At 39.8% G+C, this 20,998-nt stretch overlaps 1 protein-coding gene across 1 annotated transcript in view; it reads left to right on the top strand.

Moving 5' to 3' along the window:
• Positions 1-20,998, top strand: part of LOC137543662 (collagen alpha-6(VI) chain-like) — a gene marked incomplete at its 3' end in the record, with an annotated part of 216,497 nt that overhangs the window by 98,281 nt on the left and 97,218 nt on the right. Inside the window, exons 7-8 of the mRNA XM_068264789.1 lie at positions 4,543-5,100; positions 10,283-10,846. Of these exons, the coding sequence (XP_068120890.1) occupies positions 4,543-5,100; positions 10,283-10,846 (1,122 nt within the window). The remainder of the gene's footprint in view (positions 1-4,542; positions 5,101-10,282; positions 10,847-20,998) is intronic.

Genomic DNA, 20,998 nt, shown 5'->3' with positions numbered 1-20,998 from the left:
TGATTCTCAATAATGTAAATGGCAAAAAAGCGGTTATTCTGAATGATGTGTTGGAGTTCACTGGACCCCAGAGAAGCTTGCTATTGTTTGCCTAAAAATGGGTGGGCACAGTGCTTTGGGTCAGGATTATGTTTACTGATGATGTGTTGTTTCTTGGCATCATGTTACCAGACATATTCTCACCTAATGACCTCCGGTATGGAGGAGAGTACAGGGTAAAATGAGATTACTTAGAAAAGGGAGTGGGGACGCACTTGCTTAAGGCTGGTACACATTCTCAATTATGATTGGCCAATCACTAACTGACAAATTTTACCACCTGCATGTAGTATACCTACACAATCGGTTACAGTAGTATAGTATTCAATAAATGTTTACCCATGTACTACATGAAGGTGGTAAAATTAGTCAGTGATTGGCCAATCACAATTGAAGGTGTGTGTTGGGCTTTACTTGTAAAGTAAACATATATAAGTGAAAACATGCATCAGTAATATATTATTACTTATGACTCAAGTTTAGGGCATATTTAAAATTGATTAAATTTATAAATAAACATTTCATTATGCAATTTTAAGTACCTGTTTATTCACACGAGTACCTTTGCAGTTAATAGCAGTGTATCCAGCCACTCTCCACTAGCTGGTGCTGATGCGGATTCCCTGCGGAACCCTCACCCAGTCACTGGTTACTTGGCATCATGTGATGAAAGAAACTTGAGATCGGAGAGTATAGTGCATCTGGAATACTGATGAATAAACAAAAAATGATAAATATGCTCCTTAGAGTTAATTTAAGATGTTTGATTAGGTTAGAAATTTGGTTTAGTGAATAGATTGATATTCAATTATGTTAACAGGTCAACCCCAGGTTAAATGTTGGTTACGGGGTAAGGTCTAGGGGAAGGCCTAGTTGTTGCATAGGGTAGTTTACTTAAAATTACTTTTTCACACATGATAAAATAAGTCTCAGCCACAGCTGAAAGCAGTGTGCAGAATGTGAGGCCCAAATGAAGTTGAAAATTAAAATATATTCCCATGTTTATTATTGAACACATGATCATGGCAGGGCTTGACATATTAACTCCCAGGCCTGCGCATTCCTTAACTTTAAGGGTGAAGAAAGGAGTTTGTTTTTTACCTGGTATACAGTATGTATCCTCCAAACTGGATCCTTGTTTTCAGATTTATGAAGAGGAGTCAAAAACTTTGCGGTTTCCTGCTTGATGAAGTGCAAATCCAAAGCTGAACCATAAAATATAGTTCTGAAGTACAATATACTGTTCATAAGCCTTTTTGTCTAACCATGGTCAAAGTTTAGCTAATTTTTCCTCTTCTCTTTAAAAAAACTTTTCAGCACTTTGCAATAGGAAAAATACCAAAAAGCAAGTGAAAAGGTGCTATCAAAATTATTTGGGGTATTTTCTTGTTTGCTGGTGGTTTTAAAAGGCATTCTATTGAGAAGAAGGTGTTAAAATATTATATAGAAAAAAACTCATGAGAAAAGTTAATTACATATGGACCATTCTTTGCAAATAACATTGTAATGGAATTCAGTATTGCACTTGGGTGAGGGCCCTGTTCTATAACATGCAAGCATTCAGTTACTGCTGCAGTATTCATTTATCCTCCTCTGGAATGCCCTTCCACAGCACATTCGCCACTCTGCCACCTTTGAAATCTTTAAACGCTCCCTCAAAACCCACCTTTTCCAACAAGCATACTCTCTAGCTTAGGCCATGCACCCTTCAACCTCGCATCTACATTTACTCCTAACTAAATAACCTAATGCCTGTACATATTCTGTATACTGCCCCCACCTCTTGTTTCCACCCCATTCCTTTAGATTAGGGGTGTCAAACTAAAATACAAAGTGAGCCGACATTGAACTCTGGGACCAAATCTTGGGACAATATCAATGTCTATTGCAGGGGTCAGGAACCTTTTTGGATGAGAGAGCCATAAACGCCACATATTTTGAAATTTCTGTGAGAGCCGTACAATATGTTTCAAACTAGGACAGTGCGCATGTGCAGCAGAGGGCTCCTGTCCTTTGTGCCATGGTGATGTGTAGACAGTTGATCCGCCAGGCAGGGGAAGTGTCAGACAGGTCTCCAACTTCTCTTGGGTTTCAGCAACATCAGTAATTTTCCCTAGAGCCAGACAGGAGAAATACCGGCTTGTACAATTAGCTAGCTCATTTGGGGGTTGATTCACTTTGTAGGATGAGATCCCCACACTTTGGCCCAATAGGCTGCCTGTCAAGTGACAGGCAGCCTATTGGGCCAATCAAAGTGTGGGGATCTTGTCCTACAAAGTCACTGGAGTTGACAGAGACTTTGGGGGAGCGCAAGTAAGTTTGTAGTGCATGATACAGCAGTAGCGTGCCTACTTTGAAAATTTTACTTGGGCTGCCACACTAAGCTGTGCTGCTTGAGCAGTGTAGCTTATTGAATCAACCCCTACTGATTTGTCTGAGAGCCAGATGTAGCCATCAAAAGAACTACATCTGGCTCCCAAGCCATAGGTACCCTACCCCTGGTCTAGTGGCTATTAGACACCAGGGCACCTTATAATGTTCCCTGGTGTCTAATAACTCCCTTCCATACCCTATAGAGTTCCCTGGTGTCTAGTGACCCCACCTTCCCTGTACGGTTCTCTGGTGTCTAGTGACCACTCCTCCATACAGTTCTCTGGTGTTTACTGGTCCTCCCTCCCCTATACAGTCCCCCGGTGTCTAGTGGCCCCCTCCTTCCCCTATACAACTACTTCCCTCCCTCCTCTATACAGCTCCCTGGTGTCTCATGACCCCCTCCCTCCTTCCCATATGCAGTTCCCTTGTGTCTAGTGCTTCCCCCTCCCTTCCCCATATGGCTTCCCATGTGATCTAGGGCTTCACCTCCAATATAGATTTTCTGGAGGACTAGAGTGGGCCAAACATAATGCAAAGTGAGGAAACTACCAGAGGGCCAAATGTGATGGCTCTGAGGGCCAGATTTGGCCCACAGGCCGGATTTGACTGTGCTTTAGATTGTAAGCTCACAAGGGCAGGGCTCTCACCCTTTTGTGTCATGGAATGTTATTTTAATTGCTTGCACTCTGTTATACATTTATACATTTTAGTCATCATGTTAATTTTGCTATTGTAATCACCTGTTCTGTATTTTGTACCAGTGTTCATATTTGATGTATATCATTGTCTGTATCATTATGTATCCCTTGTTTGTTTTCTTACATTGTACAGCGCCACAGAATATGTTGGCGCTGTATAAATAAAATAATCCAGGCACAATATCCAGGACTTTCCTAAATGCATCTTTGAAACTCTAATCATACAAATGGGCAGTCATAGGACAAATAAGGCAACATCTAGAAGGGGTGAAGGGGATGAAAGATGAATAAATAACGATACCCAATTCAGTTGTGGATTAGATTTCATGCAAGCCATTGAAATTGCAGAAAAATGACTTTTGTTATGAAATGTAAATGAAATAATGTCGATAAGGTCTTAAAGAAGAACTTTAACCAAAGATTGAACTTCATCCCAATTAGGCAATACCCCCTTTCCCACAAGAAATATTTTCCTCTTCTCAAACAAATCATTGGGGGGAGTTTGTGTGGCTGATATTGCGGTGAAACGCCCTCCCACAGTGTGATGTCAGGACCATGGTCATGACAGTTTCCTATTTTTGAACCTTGTTGCATTGTGGAAAATAACAGCTGTTTCCAACTACCAACCAAGCAGTATCTACCTCTGTGCATATATGTATAAAACAAAAACAATGTTTTAGCCTATCACATTGTTAGTGGGTATGTTTATAGATCATGTCTGCCAGTAGGAAAGATGATGAAACACAGGCTGATGAATTACACTGCGAGAATCAATCATTTATTGATCTATCGTCTATTTTTTACCTTCTTACTTTGCAAATTATTGTTTTTTCCCCCTACTACTATCTTTCAGTAAAGTTCCCCTTTAGGGTCTCCTTTTTTTCTTAATTGCTTCTGGCAATCAGCAGGGTTTGTTTTATTATTTACAGTTTTATTATCACCATCCACATATCCATTGAAGACATTTCTGCTCACTTCCTGTTCTCAGTGATATTTACAGGAAGTCAAAAAGTTGTAAGTATCGTGAGTAAAGAGCTGACACTATCCACCATATCACCACCTTGCAGGCCAATTATTTCCAGTGAAACAAAGTGCATCAGCAGGATAGCATACTGGTAAGGCTGTTGCCTTTTATGTAGGATTTGAGCAATTGACCATGGTTCAAAAAACGGACTCAAGACAGTATGTAACACAGTAAGGAGTCTTTGAGCAAAGATCCCTAATGAGCCAGGTCACCTGTGAAGCACAACCTAAGTGGCGGCAGCCCTGAAGCGCTTTGAGTCAGCCAGGAGAAAAGCGCAAAATATAAATGTTACATGTCTTGTCTTTATTGTGGACCACAGATTTATCATAATATGAATATTTACTTTCCTGTTATCATTAACTTGTACATTAACTGTGAAGTAGACATAACATTCTTTCTTTTTCGTAGTGTGTGAAATGGTAGCAGCAGATGTAATGTTCCTTGTGGACAGCTCTGGAAGTATAGGAGCAGAAAATTTTGCCAAAATGAAGACATTTATGAAAAATTTGGTGAACAGGACAGAAGTTATAGAAGACAAAGTACAATTTGGAATAGTCCAATTCAGTGGTGATGTCAAGGAGGAGCTCAAACTAAATAAGAATGGAACAAAGGAGATCATCTGGAATGCTGTAGATAACATGATACACATGAACAAAAACACAGAAACTGGTAAAGCCTTGACATTCATAGCTGACTACTTCACAGAAGAGAAAGGAGCTAGACCAAAAGTTAAAAAAGTCCTGATATTGATAACAGATGGAGCAGCAGATGATGTGGTGAAAACTCCAGCGGAATCTCTAAGGAACAGTGGTATAGTCATTATCTCTGTAGGCATTTTCAATGCAAACAAATCTCAGCTGTTGGAAATTAGTGGATCAGAAGACAGAGTTCATTATCTGGAGAATTTTGACATTTTAGAGAAAATAGAAGATGATCTGATAACTGAAATTTGCACTAATAAAGATGGTCAGTATAAATAACAAATATAAAATGTTCAGAGCACAGAAGTTTAAAGGTGACCACACGCACCATACAATTTTTTATATTTCTTTTCGATTCCCGAATTAGGATTTTTTTTCAATTCATTTTAACTTTTGAAACATTGAACAAATGTCTCTGAAAACTCTGAAAAATTGCTTAGGTCTATAAACCAAGAAATTGACAATCTACATCATTCATTCAATTTTCTAACACCCCCGAACAAATGATATAGAAAAAAAAGGAAATGACCTCTCTCTCTCTCTCTCTCTCTCTCTCAAAAAAAAAAAAAAAAAACAACTTTCAATTTTCCTATACACCTGAAAAACAGTAAAATGTAATATTTTTATTGTATTGTGTGTTGCCACCTTTAGGAAGGAGAATAAGAGGTTTAAAACAAGAACTACTTTATCTATTACATTAATTTATCATACTTCATTTATTGCTATGTATCCTAATAGCAGAATTAAAATACCGTATATACTCGAGTATAAGCTGACCCGAGTATAAACCGACCTCCCAAATTTTACCTTAAAATTCTGGGAAAAATGACTGACGCGAGTATAAGCCGGGGGTAGGAAATGCAGCAGCTACTGGTGAGTCTCAATAGTCTGATTGCAGAAATAAGCTGAAAGTGGACCTGAACTCTTGCGCATGACAGAAGGAAAACAGAGAAATTCACCCTCATTTGAAAGCACTGGATGTTAACCCTATGTCTGGTCAGTTGTGGAAAAAAGAAAAAAGAAAAAACCCGCAGGGGTACCAGGAGCCCTTATGGTGTATTACCTTCAGATAAAGGAATTAAAATTAAGAGTAAATATACTCACAAGTGTAGGTTGCTATAAGGCAACCACTTGTACAGGCGTGTAGGGAAGTCCCGTCCCCACTCGGTCTTTGTAATGCTCGGTCGCTGCTCCTTGGAAAAAGGCTTCACTTCTTGTTAGTTGTGAAGGACCCCACACGTGGGGTAATACAAGATTGTTTTTCGAAGGGGATAGGAGGCGCCCGTATAGTGTGTTTGGTGTTCCCTTTATACAAAGAGACTCCACTTGATGAATGGTTAAGAGGGTTTATTTAGCACAATAGACAACGCGTTTCGCGGTCCAAGCCGCTTCCTCAGGTCAATTACAGGTGCTTTTAAAATAAATAGGTGAAATCAATAAAAACAATAAAAGAAAACATAATAAAAAACACAATAATGAAGGCGCTCAGAGTTGTGAAACATAGGTGCTGACATATGGTAATATAGATGTTCTTAAAATAATAATAAATTAAGTTATAGCAACAGACTGTTAGAATCCATGGGATCCAATACTGGGTCATAGTAGTATGCATATAAAAGAGAACAAGAAATAATAATACCGATACAGAGGTTAATTGGTACACGTTAACTAGAACGCTATCTAATGGTGTAATAGGTGGTAGTAGAAGGGAGTATGTATATAGATTCTAGGTAGTGGTGGGATCTATGTCAGAGGTAAGATGTGTGTATGAAGGTAAGTTTCGTGAAGAGCTAAAGGTCTGGATGATCTAGGGGGGGGGGGGGGGGGTTTGGGAACGGGGAGAAGATGAACTAATGCATAGTAGGAAAACTATATATGTATATGTATAGACCACAGGAGAGGGGGGGGCGGGGTTTGGGATATACTAGTATGCTCGATAATGGTGTGGGGGAAGCTGTTCCCAGTGTAGCTGAGGGTCCAACCAGATAAGGTCGTTATGGGGGTCTATGGTGCGTGTGGGGACGCCCCAGTGATGGGTCCTATTGAGATGTACAGGGAGGCCAAGGCTAGTATAGGGTGAGCCAGAAGGGTCACCTGGGACAGAATTTATATATACTCTTAGGGTGGTATTAGTAAGCAGGAAGGGTCGCCCAGGACTGGTACTAAGTATCCTTTTTGGGTGGGTCTCAATATGAGCCTTTGTGTGGGAATCTGTGATGTAATATATGCAGATAGTTAGGTCCGAGTGGGGACCCCATGTGGGTATCTGGAGGCATCTTACCTTGTGGGAGAGCCCGGAGAGCCTGAGCGCCAAGCCGATGGCCTGATTGATAAGGGTTTAAATGTGTATCGGTTCCGGAAGTGGAGCACACGCCCCCCGCCTGGTCCGCTCCACTTCCGGAACCGATACACATTTAAACCCTTATCAATCAGGCCATCGGCTTGGTGCTCAGGCTCTCCGGGCTCTCCCACAAGGTAAGATGCCTCCAGATACCCACATGGGGTCCCCACTCGGACCTAACTATCTGCATATATTACATCACAGATTCCCACACAAAGGCTCATATTGAGACCCACCCAAAAAGGATACTTAGTACCAGTCCTGGGCGACCCTTCCTGCTTACTAATACCACCCTAAGAGTATATATAAATTCTGTCCCAGGTGACCCTTCTGGCTCACCCTATACTAGCCTTGGCCTCCCTGTACATCTCAATAGGACCCATCACTGGGGCGTCCCCACACACACCATAGACCCCCATAACGACCTTATCTGGTTGGACCCTCAGCTACACTGGGAACAGCTTCCCCCACACCATTATCGAGCATACTAGTATATCCCAAACCCCGCCCCCCCCCCCCCCCCTCTCCTGTGATCTATACATATACATATATAGTTTTCCTACTATGCATTAGTTCATCTTCTCCCCGTTCCCAAACCCCCCCCCCCCCCCCCCCTAGATCATCCAGACCTTTAGCTCTTCACGAAACTTACCTTCATACACACATCTTACCTCTGACATAGATCCCACCACTACCTAGAATCTATATACATACTCCCTTCTACTACCACCTATTACACCATTAGATAGCGTTCTAGTTAACGTGTACCAATTAACCTCTGTATCGGTATTATTATTTCTTGTTCTCTTTTATATGCATACTACTATGACCCAGTATTGGATCCCATGGATTCTAACAGTCTGTTGCTATAACTTAATTTATTATTATTTTAAGAACATCTATATTACCATATGTCAGCACCTATGTTTCACAACTCTGAGCGCCTTCATTATTGTGTTTTTTATTATGTTTTCTTTTATTGTTTTTATTGATTTCACCTATTTATTTTAAAAGCACCTGTAATTGACCTGAGGAAGCGGCTTGGACCGCGAAACGCGTTGTCTATTGTGCTAAATAAACCCTCTTAACCATTCATCAAGTGGAGTCTCTTTGTATAAAGGGAACACCAAACACACTATATGGGCGCCTCCTATCCCCTTCGAAAAACAACCCTATGTCTGCTTCCACGAAAACAGGAAGTAGACACACTGCAGACTTATTGAGGGATTTGTATCAGCTGAAATACTGTAAAGAAATGCTTTTCTTTAAAGGTTATTATGCTGTTGCTTATCCTTTAGAGCAGAGAGGAAATTCTGAGTTCAGGTCCGCTTTCTGATTGGCAGTGTAATAAGGTGCACCACCACCTGGAGCTGAGCGGTGACGGATTTTGTGAGTAAAGATTGATTTTCTGTGTGCCGCTGTCCCATCCCTCCAAGCAGAGCAGAGTGAAGCAGCATGTATAGTGTGCTATGGTGAGCAGCCGGCGGCATCTGAGCTGAAGCCTGGCTGCATTGCTCCCACCTGTTGTCTGCTGCCCGGGTCTCGATATGTATGGTGGCTGCTTCCTCCTGAGTGTCTCCGCTATTCCTCTGTCCCCTCATGTCGCTTTCCCCCGCTGTCAGTGCCTCGAGCTCGGGTCACATAGAAAGGGGCAAGGAATCCTCTGTAAACTGCTGGTCATAGTGTAGTCTTACTCCTATGGCTCCTTCTAGTGGAGCCAATCTGCCACTGCAGGAGTCATAGCAATTAGACTACAACGAACAGTTTACAGAGGATTCCTTTGCCCATGCTGTGTGACCGAGCTCCGAGGCACTGACAGCGGGGGAAAGCGACATGAGGGGACAGAGGAATAGCGGAGACACTCAGGAGGAAGCAGCCACCATACATATCGAGACCCGGGCAGCAGACAACAGGTGGGAGCAATGCGGCCAGGCTTACCGGCTGCTCACCATAGCACACTATACATGCTGCTTCGCTCTGCTCTGCTTGGACGGGATGGGACAGCGGCACACAGAAAATTAATCTTTACTCACAAAAGCCATCACCGCTCAGCTCCGATGAGCCTGTGGCAGGTGGGGGTGCACTTGGGGGGGTTGCTGTTTGTTAGAGACTCAAAAATAAGCCGAGACCCCCACTTTTGGGCCACTTTTTTGGGCTCAAAAACTCAGCTTATACTTGAGTATATATGGTATACCTAGAGCAGGATCATCCTCCAGGCAACCTAGGCAAGTGCTTGAGGCCCAGGGGGCGTCAAGGAGCCCCACTTGCCACCTTCTTTGACCTCTCTCCACTTCAGCTTACCAAAAGGACCACAAGGAGGCCCCAAAACTACTACCTTGGCTATTGCCCCATTACATCTTAATCCATCTCTGAATATACTACATTAGATGAAATCCATAAACATTAACACTAGATAAGTCACAGTGGCTGGCTGGTGTAATGGTTAAGGGCTCTGCCTCTAACACAGGAGACCAGTTGGAATCTCAGCTCTTCCTGTTCAGTAAGCCAGCACCTAGGTAAGGAGTAAGGAGTTATTTGGGCAAGACACTGCTACTGCCTACTGAGTGTGCTCTAGTGGCAGCCCCGCAAGCGCTTTGAGTCCGACAGGAGAAAAGTGCTAAACAAAAACTGGAATTATTATAATTATTAGAGGGTGAGCAGCAGGTGCCATTTTAAAAATTAAGATTCCCAGTATATAGTGATGTTGGCATGCCTCTGAAGAACATTAACATTGGGTTTCATTCAGATCTAGAGATTATGAGATTGATTCACAAAACAAATTGAACTATTAAACATGCCTGTAAACATCAATACTAGAAAAACAAGTAAGAAAAAGTTCTGTATAGTTCCCATAGCCATCGGGTCAACAAACAAACAAACAAAAAAAAGAAACAAGCACCAGACTAGCAAAATGGTACTTCCTGCGCCTGGTATTATCAAAACTCAGTGATACTGTGATGTAAGAACAGTTTGCATATTTAACTTGGAGTTCCTATTTATTTAAACTATGGTATTACTTCATGTTTAATTTAAACTTGCATGAAAACAATGACTTTTTTTCAGCATTCCTTCTTCGATGTTCTAACTGATCTCTTCTTTGTCATAGAATGCAGAATACAGGTGGCCGATATTGTCTTTGTTATTGACTCATCTGGCAGTATAGGTAACAAATATAGTATAATAAAAGACTTTGTCATCTCTGTGGTGAGCAAATCAGATGTTGGTCCACAAACAGTTCAGTTTGGAGCTCTAAAGTACTCAGACAATCCAGAAACATTATTCTATCTCAACCAATACCAGAACAAACAGAGCATCATAAAAGCTATCCAAGATGATCAGCTGTTAGGTGGCAATACATATACTTCAGAGGCTTTAAAATTTTCCAGCAGCTTTTTCACACAGAGACACGGCAGTCGTCATCGTTCTGGGGTCCCTCAAATTCTGATTGTTATAACGGACGGTGAATCTCATGATCGCATGAATCTTAATGAAACATCTAGGGGCCTTGAAGATGCTGGCATTACCATGTTAGCAGTTGGAATTGATCAGGCAAATATGGATGAGCTGAGAACAATGGCAGGGACCAAAGGAAAATGGTTCTTTGTTGAAAAATTTGAAGGGCTAAGTGACATCGTTCAAGACATATCAGATGCTGCATGCAACAGAACAGGTGAGTTTAAATTCCTAATTTCTTACAGAATTTGTAGGGAAGTGTGAAATAACACTGAACAGAAAAACAGTGATAAAATTAATAAATAGTATCTTATCGCTATGGGCAACAGGTATTGAAGGTGTGGCTGCATCTTAAGGTTTGGTATAGGTGACGCAATAATGGGCTAGGAAGGGGCTAAATCGATTTGTGAGCACTCACTACATGCAACAAACTCCCAAGTAGTTACATATACATAAATATAAATAAAGTAATTGTGACCCGCTGTAAAAAAACAAAAGTCAGATGCTTATCTAAGGAGAGGGAAGGTTCTGTGTCCTAATGAGCCTTTCCTCTCCTCTCCCGGTGCCCTCAGTGCAGCTCAGGATCCTCCGTTCAAATTCCCTGCTGCGGGGGACTTCGGAAGTCTTCGGGAGCCGAGTCCTCCCAAAGACAGGCCCCATACTGCGCACGAGCGATTAGCGTTAGAGGGCACTCGCACATGCGCAGTATGGAGTGGCCCATCTTCTGGAGCACTCGGGCTCTCGAAGACTTCCAAAACCTGCCTTCAGCAGCGGAGATAGCAACATTTGACCAAATTGGTTGAATGCTGCTACGGGGGATCCTGAGCTGGAATGGGCACCGGGAGAGGAGAGGGAAGGCTCATTAGAGCGGTGTAAAACCCTGACATAATATTCAATAAAAACATGTTTTCCTACTTTTTATATGCCATATGGTTATCATATTTGCATTTGTGCATAAGTATTATTATTCATTTAGAAATTGTAGGTTCCTAAAAGTACAGGTTTTTGCTTTGTGAGCTGACTTTGCATTTTATTAATAACTGGTTTAATTCATTATGTATTGAAGGTAGACATGCTTTCAGTTTATCTCTGTCTCCAGCAGCTTCTCCACAGTCAGAGAATGTGTCACATTCCTCACTTGATACATTTAAGTAAACACAAGATAACATTATCTACAACTTCAGATGCATCCAGATTTCAATGCACTGAACTTTCAAGCTGTGTGTGTAACCCTTCAAATGCTGGTCTAGCACACAAAAAAAATGCTGGTTGCATAAAATATGCTGTAAGTAATTTTTTAGAGTAAAGAAGAAATACTGGGTTATATTCCGCTTTAGGACTCAGAGCCTTCCCTCTCCTTAGGTAAGTATCTGACTTTTGTTTTTTTAAAGCGGTTCCCAATGACTTTAAAAACATAAAAGTCAAAAATTACATGGCTATTTCAAATCCGATGATAAATTATCCAGAAGTCCAGAGCGCCTCTCTACTAACTGAGATAAAAAAAAAAAAACACAATGGCCTAAATTCACTAAGCTGTATCAAACACTTTATCGAGCGTTTGATATTTTACCTCATGAGTAAAATCTAATTTTGAATTCACTAAGGTGTTATAGATTTATTGAACGTTTTATCGATAAAACATTCAATAAATCTATAACACCTTAGTGAATTCAAAATTAGATTTTACTCGTTAGGTAAATTATCAAATGTTCGATAAAGTGTTCGATAAAGCTTAGTGAATTGAGGCCAATGTGATGTTGGCGCTAATGCATACAGTAGGGATAGAGTACCCAAAAGTCCCATGAAATTCAGATGATGAGCACATTACACTATTCTCACTAGGAGACATGTCTTCAAGAGCTTAATTATTCTACACAAATTCTCTACAAGCATAGTTCAGACACAAATTTCATAGTAAACTACCCACAACTCCTTTAGTTTAGCTCAACTGACCGTATTGCTAAGAAACAGAGAGCAACATCTCATTGTGTAACTTAAAAAAAAAATAAATTCTCACACACAGTTAAAATTCTACTTACAAATCAGTCTCTTGTGTACATCATAACATCATACACTAGGAGGTTGATATCCAAGTCAGCCTGGCTCTGCCACTTGGCCACTTCCAACCCTCGTCAGTAGATCATTAAAGGTGAATACACTATGTTTACTACAAACAGAATGTATATCTTCATCCTGGTATGATCAGGGTCACAAGCTCAGCCTTATGAGTTTGTTGCAAAATGTAACCTATCAGAGGCCTGGAGTTAACACTTTATAGCAAGGAAAACAAGGGAGACACTCTCTGATGCAAGAATAATTAAAGGGGACCCGAGGTGGGTGTAAGGACTGGTCACTTTACAGACTCACTGGACTCTCGAGGATGACCTAGAAATAATACTCTGTGATTTCTTTACCAGTACTGGCTTTGAATCTGGTCAGCCACAATAAGAGACACACACACAGGTTGTGACTGATAAACAGATTGAAAATGTATTGCCTTTGATCATTATTTATACACAATTTTGTACATCCTGCGCAAACTCAATAGACATAGAAATTCCAGCCCCGATTTACATGTTACAAGATTTACATAATACATGAGAGGACTTTCCCAGCATAACCCATGACATATCTAGCAGGTGCTATTGACAGTTAGAAGTTACTCTCGGTTTTATTCGGCCGATGGCAAAAATAGGTCAGGAAAGCAGAAGTAACAAAGCAGTCTTGCATGACAGCTACAGTCTTCAAGCTCTTAGCTAGTTAGAAACTCACTATATTATACATGGATTCTAAGATGGCTGCAGAAGAGACAAAATGGCTGCTGACAGTGTATATACTTATGCTTATGCTTAAAATTCCTTACAATTCCCTCCTTTTTAGACATTTTCCAAAGGAAAAATGGCTACACAGACTATGCTGGTAGCGTCCCCCAAGGATTAGTATCCTGGGGGATGCCAATCTAATTGTATCTTTATGAAAAAAGATAATCATATCAATGTCAATTATTTAGCCTTATACAGAACTACTGTATCAGTGGGCAAGATTCTGGCCACAGTCTCCCAATGAGATAATGGACATAACATGAAAAGTTGTTTGCAAAATTAACTCTAGCACAAATACATGAATAGCAAACTGATCTTGAACAACCATTTAAACAATGGTCAACCAACTCAAACTAACCATGAAAGAACTAAATCAGAAAGTACCTCAGGAAAAAACCCAACAATTATTTTTCCTGATGCAGATCAGACCTAAGAACACCTTTCTTTCCTGATGTAATACAACAAAAATCTTATGTGTACCGCAGGCGAGGGTACACTCATGCGTATAACCTAGCCTGCGGCATGAACACTTCCCCTAGATCAATACAAGAAAGAAACTGCCTTATATCAGCACTTCCTCCAAGAGAAGCTTCCATCTGCTCCTGTCTAGAAAAAGGCTTTTCTAAATACTAGGCCTTAGGTAGGCCAAGGTCAAAAACCCTTATGATAGCAACTAACACAGGCATAAGGTGGCTATATTTGGGAGAGGTTGTTTTGACTCTACAATTTAGTTCACAAACCGTATGTGAGGCATGGCAGGCCACTCAACTTCCATCAGCCACTGTACTCCAAGCTATCTCTGCGTCCTTTACTCAGAGTCACACACTCCTGTTAACCCAGGGGGTGGACACCAACCCAAATACAATCATACTCAGGCCTTAATGCCCAGAGTACAGAGGCTGAGATCAGAAATACAGGAGTACTGCCAGAACTCACCAAACAAATCAAAACATAGCTACAGGCCTCAGTACAGGACGTATTTGTGAGAAGGAATGCACAGATCACAGCAGGAGACTTAGGGAACAAGGTTACATGAGACCATCAACATATCTGGCCTTCCAATTATCCCATATTAAATATACCAATCCGGTTGCTCAAGGCAACTGTGTTGCTGTGAAATTGTAGTCCATCACACCAATCATACCGACCGAAGCCTGTTATGCTTGCTCAGACAAACAGATACAACTCTGATTTAACAAGGGAAGGGAATGTTAACTAATTGACCTTTTTACCACAGTAATGGTAAATATCTATACAGACACCCTACAAATCAGAGCAGAAAAAGATGTAACTAATAGCAACTGAAGTCATAGATACTCTTTCAAAGATTTAACCATACTAGACGGACTCTGCTAATCACACATATGGACACTCAGCAATTATACTCATAGTCAGGATAGGACAAAATATAATACTCTAGCAAAGCTTAGCAAGACAACTATGGCCAACTTGAATCTACTAAAGACCAAGGTACCAAAAATAGGAGACTTGTACCCTGAAAATTGCCCACTGAGATCAGGTCTGCTGAATTATATGTGTAGCAACACGTAAGCGTGGGTATGTAGATATATATATATATTTTACTGTCTGATAAATATACACTTTTATAGTTATCTGGGTTGAAGAAAGATGTGTGTACATAAAGTTTAACCAAAACAAAGCACCACACCGGCCCATTTCACTGCTGATCCAGAGGAAGGCGAAAAACCCTCATAAGGCATAGTTTTATTAGCCCCATAAAGGGAAAATTCCTTCCTGACTCCAAAATGGCAATCAGAAAAAATCCCTGGATTATTCAGCATTTGGCCTTAGTTAGTAATTGAGATAAAAATATCAGCTCATTACATATCAACCCATTATCTAACTTACAAAAACCCTAATTCTAATTTTTACTTAAAGAATGATATAGCAGAGATGAAGGCTGTTACTAATTCAGAAAGCAGTAACCCATAATGTGACTTACAACTAGCTCTCTTTCTATCATATCCTTAATATAGTGACCCACCCCTCATAGCAGCTGATTCAATCATTGATCTAAGATCGGCATTAAAAATATCCAATCCTTGATCAGACAAGTGAACCCTATCCGGGCGGAATAAGTTAGGCCGGGAACCCTCAAGCTTATTATGCCAGTAAGAAAAACCCCTTATAGCTGGCAGGGATCTAGATAATGCCCTATTAATGAATGTCTTAATGGCCCTTAATCTATCTTGGGGAAAAATCCACACCCGTCTGGGAATGATTTCAGAAAAAACCAACACACATTGGGGAATGATCTCATGAATGCGCATAAAATCATATTTCATGCGGTGTAACAAATCAATAGTGTTAGCTTTACCCACGTCGTTCCCACCCAAGTGACAAATAAGAATGTCTGGCATAGGAAATCTCCGCATTAAAGAAGTAACCCTACCAAAAAACATATTCCAAATCATCCCTCTAATACTGAACCAATAGATCATGAAGTTATTTTTAGATAACCCAAGGTTTTCCCCATAGTCACTATTAGTAGCTTTCCTACGAGCCCAATACACATAAGAATGTCCCACAATCCATACAATCTTCCTGGGTCTGAGATCCAGATCTTGTTCCATTCTTCAACAGATGACACACGCAACTATGGAACTGATGAAAAAGTCTCTTTTTGGGATTCAGGCCTTAGTCGAACTATTTCACCCAAAACAGTGGATCCAGTAAGAAATCCTTCTGTTAAAGATAGACTCAGGATAGCCCCAGACTCCCTCTGGATGGATGACTTCCGGATGGCTCTGGTCAGGTAGTCAACCCTTATCCTCCTCAGGATAGATGTCTGACAAGTTGTTTCTGAAAGAATAAAGAAAAATGTGCGAGCATCATGTTTTTCCCAAAAATCCAATAAATCATTTATTTCTCCTAGTATTTGTAATACTAATATGATTCATACTCTCCACCATGAACTTCAAAACATACTTAGCGGATCTTTCTGTGATCCTAACGGATCTCTCGCAACACCCCGTTCGCATGTCGTCGAGTCGCTGTACCCGTGCGAGTATGTGACTCCATACATGGCAGAGAGGATAAATTCCCAATGAATTTTTACACCATAATGAATTCCCACTTTTCCATTCTTCCATTACAAGTCACACTCTCATTCCATCATACCTTCCACAATCATACCAAACCCTAAATAGTGATGTATTTAACCAGTTCGCATTCAGTCGTTTTTCGCTTCATGCATCCGAACAATGTTCACCTCCCATTCATTAGCCTATAACTTTATTACTACTTATCACAATGAACTGATCTATATCTTGTTTTTTCCGCCACCAATTAGGCTTTCTTTGGGGGGTACATTTTACTAAGAGCCACTTTACTGTAAATGCATTTTAAAAGGAAGAATAAGAAGAAAACGGAAACAAATCATTATTTCTCACTTTTCGGCAATTATAGTTTTAAAATAATACATGCCTCCATAATTAAAACCCACGTATTGTATATGCCCATTTGTCCCGTTTATTACACCATTTAAATTATGTCCCTATCACAATGTATGGCGACAATATTTTATTTGGAAATAAAAGTGCATTTTTTCCGTTTTGCATTCATCACTATTTACAAGCTTATAATAAAAAAAAAAAAGAAATATTTCAATCTGACATAGATATTTAAAAAGTTTAGACCCTTAGGTAAATATTTGTGTTTTTTTTTTTTTTTAATTGTAATGTTTTTTTTTTTTTTTAATTAAACATTTTATGTGGGTATTTTTGGGAGGGTGGGATTGAAATTGTATTTTTTTTGTAAATATATGTGTATTTTTATTTTTATTTAACCTTAAGATGTAGTTTACTTTTTGGCCACAAGATGGCAGCCATGAGTTGTTTACAGTGACGTCACTCTAAGCGTACCACGTACGCTTAGAGCGACATAGGAAGCAGAAAAAGCGTAGCTTCCGAGAGAAGCTGTCGCTTTTTCTGCGGGGGAGAGGAATCAGTGATCGGGCACCGTTGCCCGATTCACTGATTCACTGGCTAGCAAACCGCCGGCCGGGAGCGCGCGTGCACGCGCGCGATCGACCGCGTGGACGCGCAGGAGCGCACATGGCTTCCTGGACGTGAGTTTCACGTCCAGGAATGTCAAATAGTTAAAGAACTTAGGTGGCCCTAGTGCAATATGAACTTAGGTGGCAATATCTCACTACCCCTTCTTACTACACCACTACATGAAATGACATGACACAGATCACTAGGCCTGGGCAGGGCGGGCTCTTTCCCCTCTTTGACCATACATTAAAGTTATTTTAATGTCTGGTCAGAATTAGTGAAAGGCTAATATGAGCAGGGTCACAGTACAGCGGAACAGTGGCCAGCACTGTCTCCCTGTAATAGGGTTGGGTCCCCTTTTAGATTTAAAGCTACAGACATACAAAGAACATCTATAGTGTCCTTTTCCCCATAGTGCGCTTAAGGTACTATACCTATGGTTGTCCCCAAGACACACTTCTATAGGCACACATACAAAGAACAGCACTACAGAGACTAGGCTAAGGCCTCCTTACTAAACAGACACTGACCTACAGATCAAGCAGAACTGAAATTAAAAATCCTGTCAGGGGTAAAGCATCTAAACAGTACACTATAAAACAGTGTATTTTTTTCCTGGAGTCTTCAGAACAGTGAAAAGTCCGTAAAATAATTGTCATACCAACATCAAATGATTCTGCACTTTGTAAAAAAGTTCAAGCAAACTAAAATAAACTATTTTCCTAAGGATGAAAAAATGTACTTATTTTCCTATGCTGAGTGTAAGGATTTATTTCAATTTACTTTAAGGGTTTTGGGCTTAAAAAAAAACCATATGTTCTCACTAAAAACATGAGTGACTTAGAGTCAGAGCCTTAAACAGCTCTCTGAATTTAAAGGAGATGGATTTATTAACAGGAAGAGGGGTTATTAAGGTCAAAACCCCACTATTGGAAAGGAATTCCCATAATCTAAAGGGTGATATGAAATAAACAGCAATCGTGACCCAGAACTACACATGCGATCTTAATTGACCTAAAACTGTATACCTGTCCTGACTATTTAATATGTCCTCAATGTTTTCCATACATTTTCCCAAATGAATATGGCTTTCAGAGTTTCACAATATCCACTAAAATATAAGTACAAACAGTATACAATGCATTATTTTTTTTTTTCAATGGTTGCATGACATTTAGAAATATTGAAGTTACAATAACTGTGCTTTATCAGAGTGGCTTGGAGGAGGAGCAGTTTTCTTATTAACCTCTAGATGGCGAAGAGGCTGAGAATCCAGAGGGTGTGCTGGAATTTCTTGCACTGGGTGACCAGGCCAGTGAAGAATTAAATCAGACACAGTTTAGTTAGAACAGCAAGTAACACTTCAACAATGAGTTGCAAACATCATTAAATGCCTTTTCTGCTGCGATTGATATAAAAATACAGCCTACCAACTATGATACGATATTCAAGAAGGATTTATTTATGGAGAACTATTGAGTAAATCATTTGAATCTATATGCTTCAAAGTTACAAGCTATATAAATTCCGTTCAAATATGAACATTGTTCTAACAAACTTATGGCAAACTACCATGACATGGGGAAATGATTTAACTCTACTCACTTGTATAAGTCTGGGTGACAAAACGCCATTACCCAATTAACCCACTTTAGACCAAGGGAATTAGGTTGTATTAAAACTCAATTCATTTTACACAAAAAACTATACTAACACGGTGGTGCAGCAACCAGTGCTTTCGCTTTGCAATGTTATTCAAATCTCTGTCTGGTTAATATCTGCCAGGAGTCTGCATGTCCTCCTCATGCCTGCATGGGTTTTTCCCAGGCACTCAGTTTCCTCACCCAAAAAAAACACAGACAAATCAACCGGCTTCCTTCCAAATTGGCCCCAAACTATGATATATGATTACACTATACTACCTATGAAAAAATATCAGACCCCTTTTGGACACGATATAAAAACTCCAAAAATCTATTCTGCATTATGGGAAACTTCATTCAGATACATATGGACCTGGGTGACAGTTGGTATCAATTAATTAATCTGATTTAATTTAAAGATACTAAGTTTCAGGAGAAAAATCATTCTTCTTAAAACTTCTTATACTAGACTTGTGGATTTATTTAGAGACTGCCACGTGTGTAGTGAACAACACAGAAGCAAGTATATTAAAGTATTTACTAATCTCTGCATCTAACTAAGAGAAACCTAAGATGTTGTTTAGATAAATTTGACAACTAAATTACATTCTCACACATTACGTATTCAGAAAAGCTTTTGCACTTTCATTTTCTTCAGCAGGAAAAAAAATGACAACTAGTACATTTAAATTACTTCCTCATTTTACTGTTGGTGGCATAACTTCCTCAGAGAGAGAGAGAAAAAAAATCACTTTTAAAAAATGACTTTTAACCCTTGTTTTTCCAGACTCTGCCACTAAAAAATACATCCGTATATATGCAGAAATACCTGATATTTCTCCACATCTACGGACATATATGTTTCTTAATTAATCTAATGTTTTAATGTTAGACCCCATTAGATTAAAAAGTAATAAACTTTTTACTTCCTCACCACACAGATGTTGGCGGGCGCAGATTAGATCACTTAAGAATGACGTGTCCTCATCTTTAACCCTTTCAAACTTACAGGGGAATTCTAACACTATTTAATACGACAATTTAAGTATTTCTGATTATTTCAAGATTACCTCTAAAAATCATTACCTATAGGAGTGTGTATCTGTTTAATTAACTATTTGCTAACAACTAATTTAAAGAAGCAATGTCCTAATGAGAAAGAAGAAAATCTATTTTATTGAGGCAGATATACCCATAGTTTCAACATATAATTTAGCGGGTGCCTAGTGACGTAACTAAGGAACTGCGGGCCATGGTGTAGATTTTACATCAGCCCCCCCCCCCCCCAAGAACTCTATACAGGGCAATTGATACAGCGTGCCAAAATTTGTCAAAGACAAACACAGTGGCAGGGATGCAAGTAGGGGAGTGTACCCCCTCTATTTCTACGTCCCTGCGGTTATCACCTCTCTATCATACATCACAAGCATGCACTCAATACAACCTCCCACTTTACACACATATGTGTCAGGTTGTACACAATATATATGAATACATTATGATACATGTTCTTTTATAACTAGATCCTAATTTATAGGAAATAATTACATTACTGTATTTCGGAAATGTTCTCCTACAAAAAAGTTTATACTAAATGACCCATGGATAATTCAGATAATTTCTGACGGTCAATGTACAGATCTCAGTATAAACAGATATTTATTGAATATGGCATCTGAAACCAGGTTTGTACGTACATAGAATTTATACTGTAGATTTTGATAAGTGACCGTTCTCATCCGAATTTCATGAGTGTCTTCAATATTAATTTTACTACTCATCTTTCAGAAATACAGTAAGAATCTTATACCATCGCTTGCGCAACCAGACGGACATAAAACACACGTTGTTAGTCAACTGTTCGGTAATAATAATGCGGGGCAAA

The sequence above is a fragment of the Hyperolius riggenbachi genome, unplaced genomic scaffold, assembly GCF_040937935.1.
Source record: "Hyperolius riggenbachi isolate aHypRig1 unplaced genomic scaffold, aHypRig1.pri scaffold_146, whole genome shotgun sequence".
Taxonomy (NCBI): Eukaryota; Metazoa; Chordata; class Amphibia; order Anura; family Hyperoliidae; genus Hyperolius; species Hyperolius riggenbachi.
Note: the sequence above shows the minus strand (reverse complement) of the source record. Positions and strands in the feature narration are given on the sequence as shown.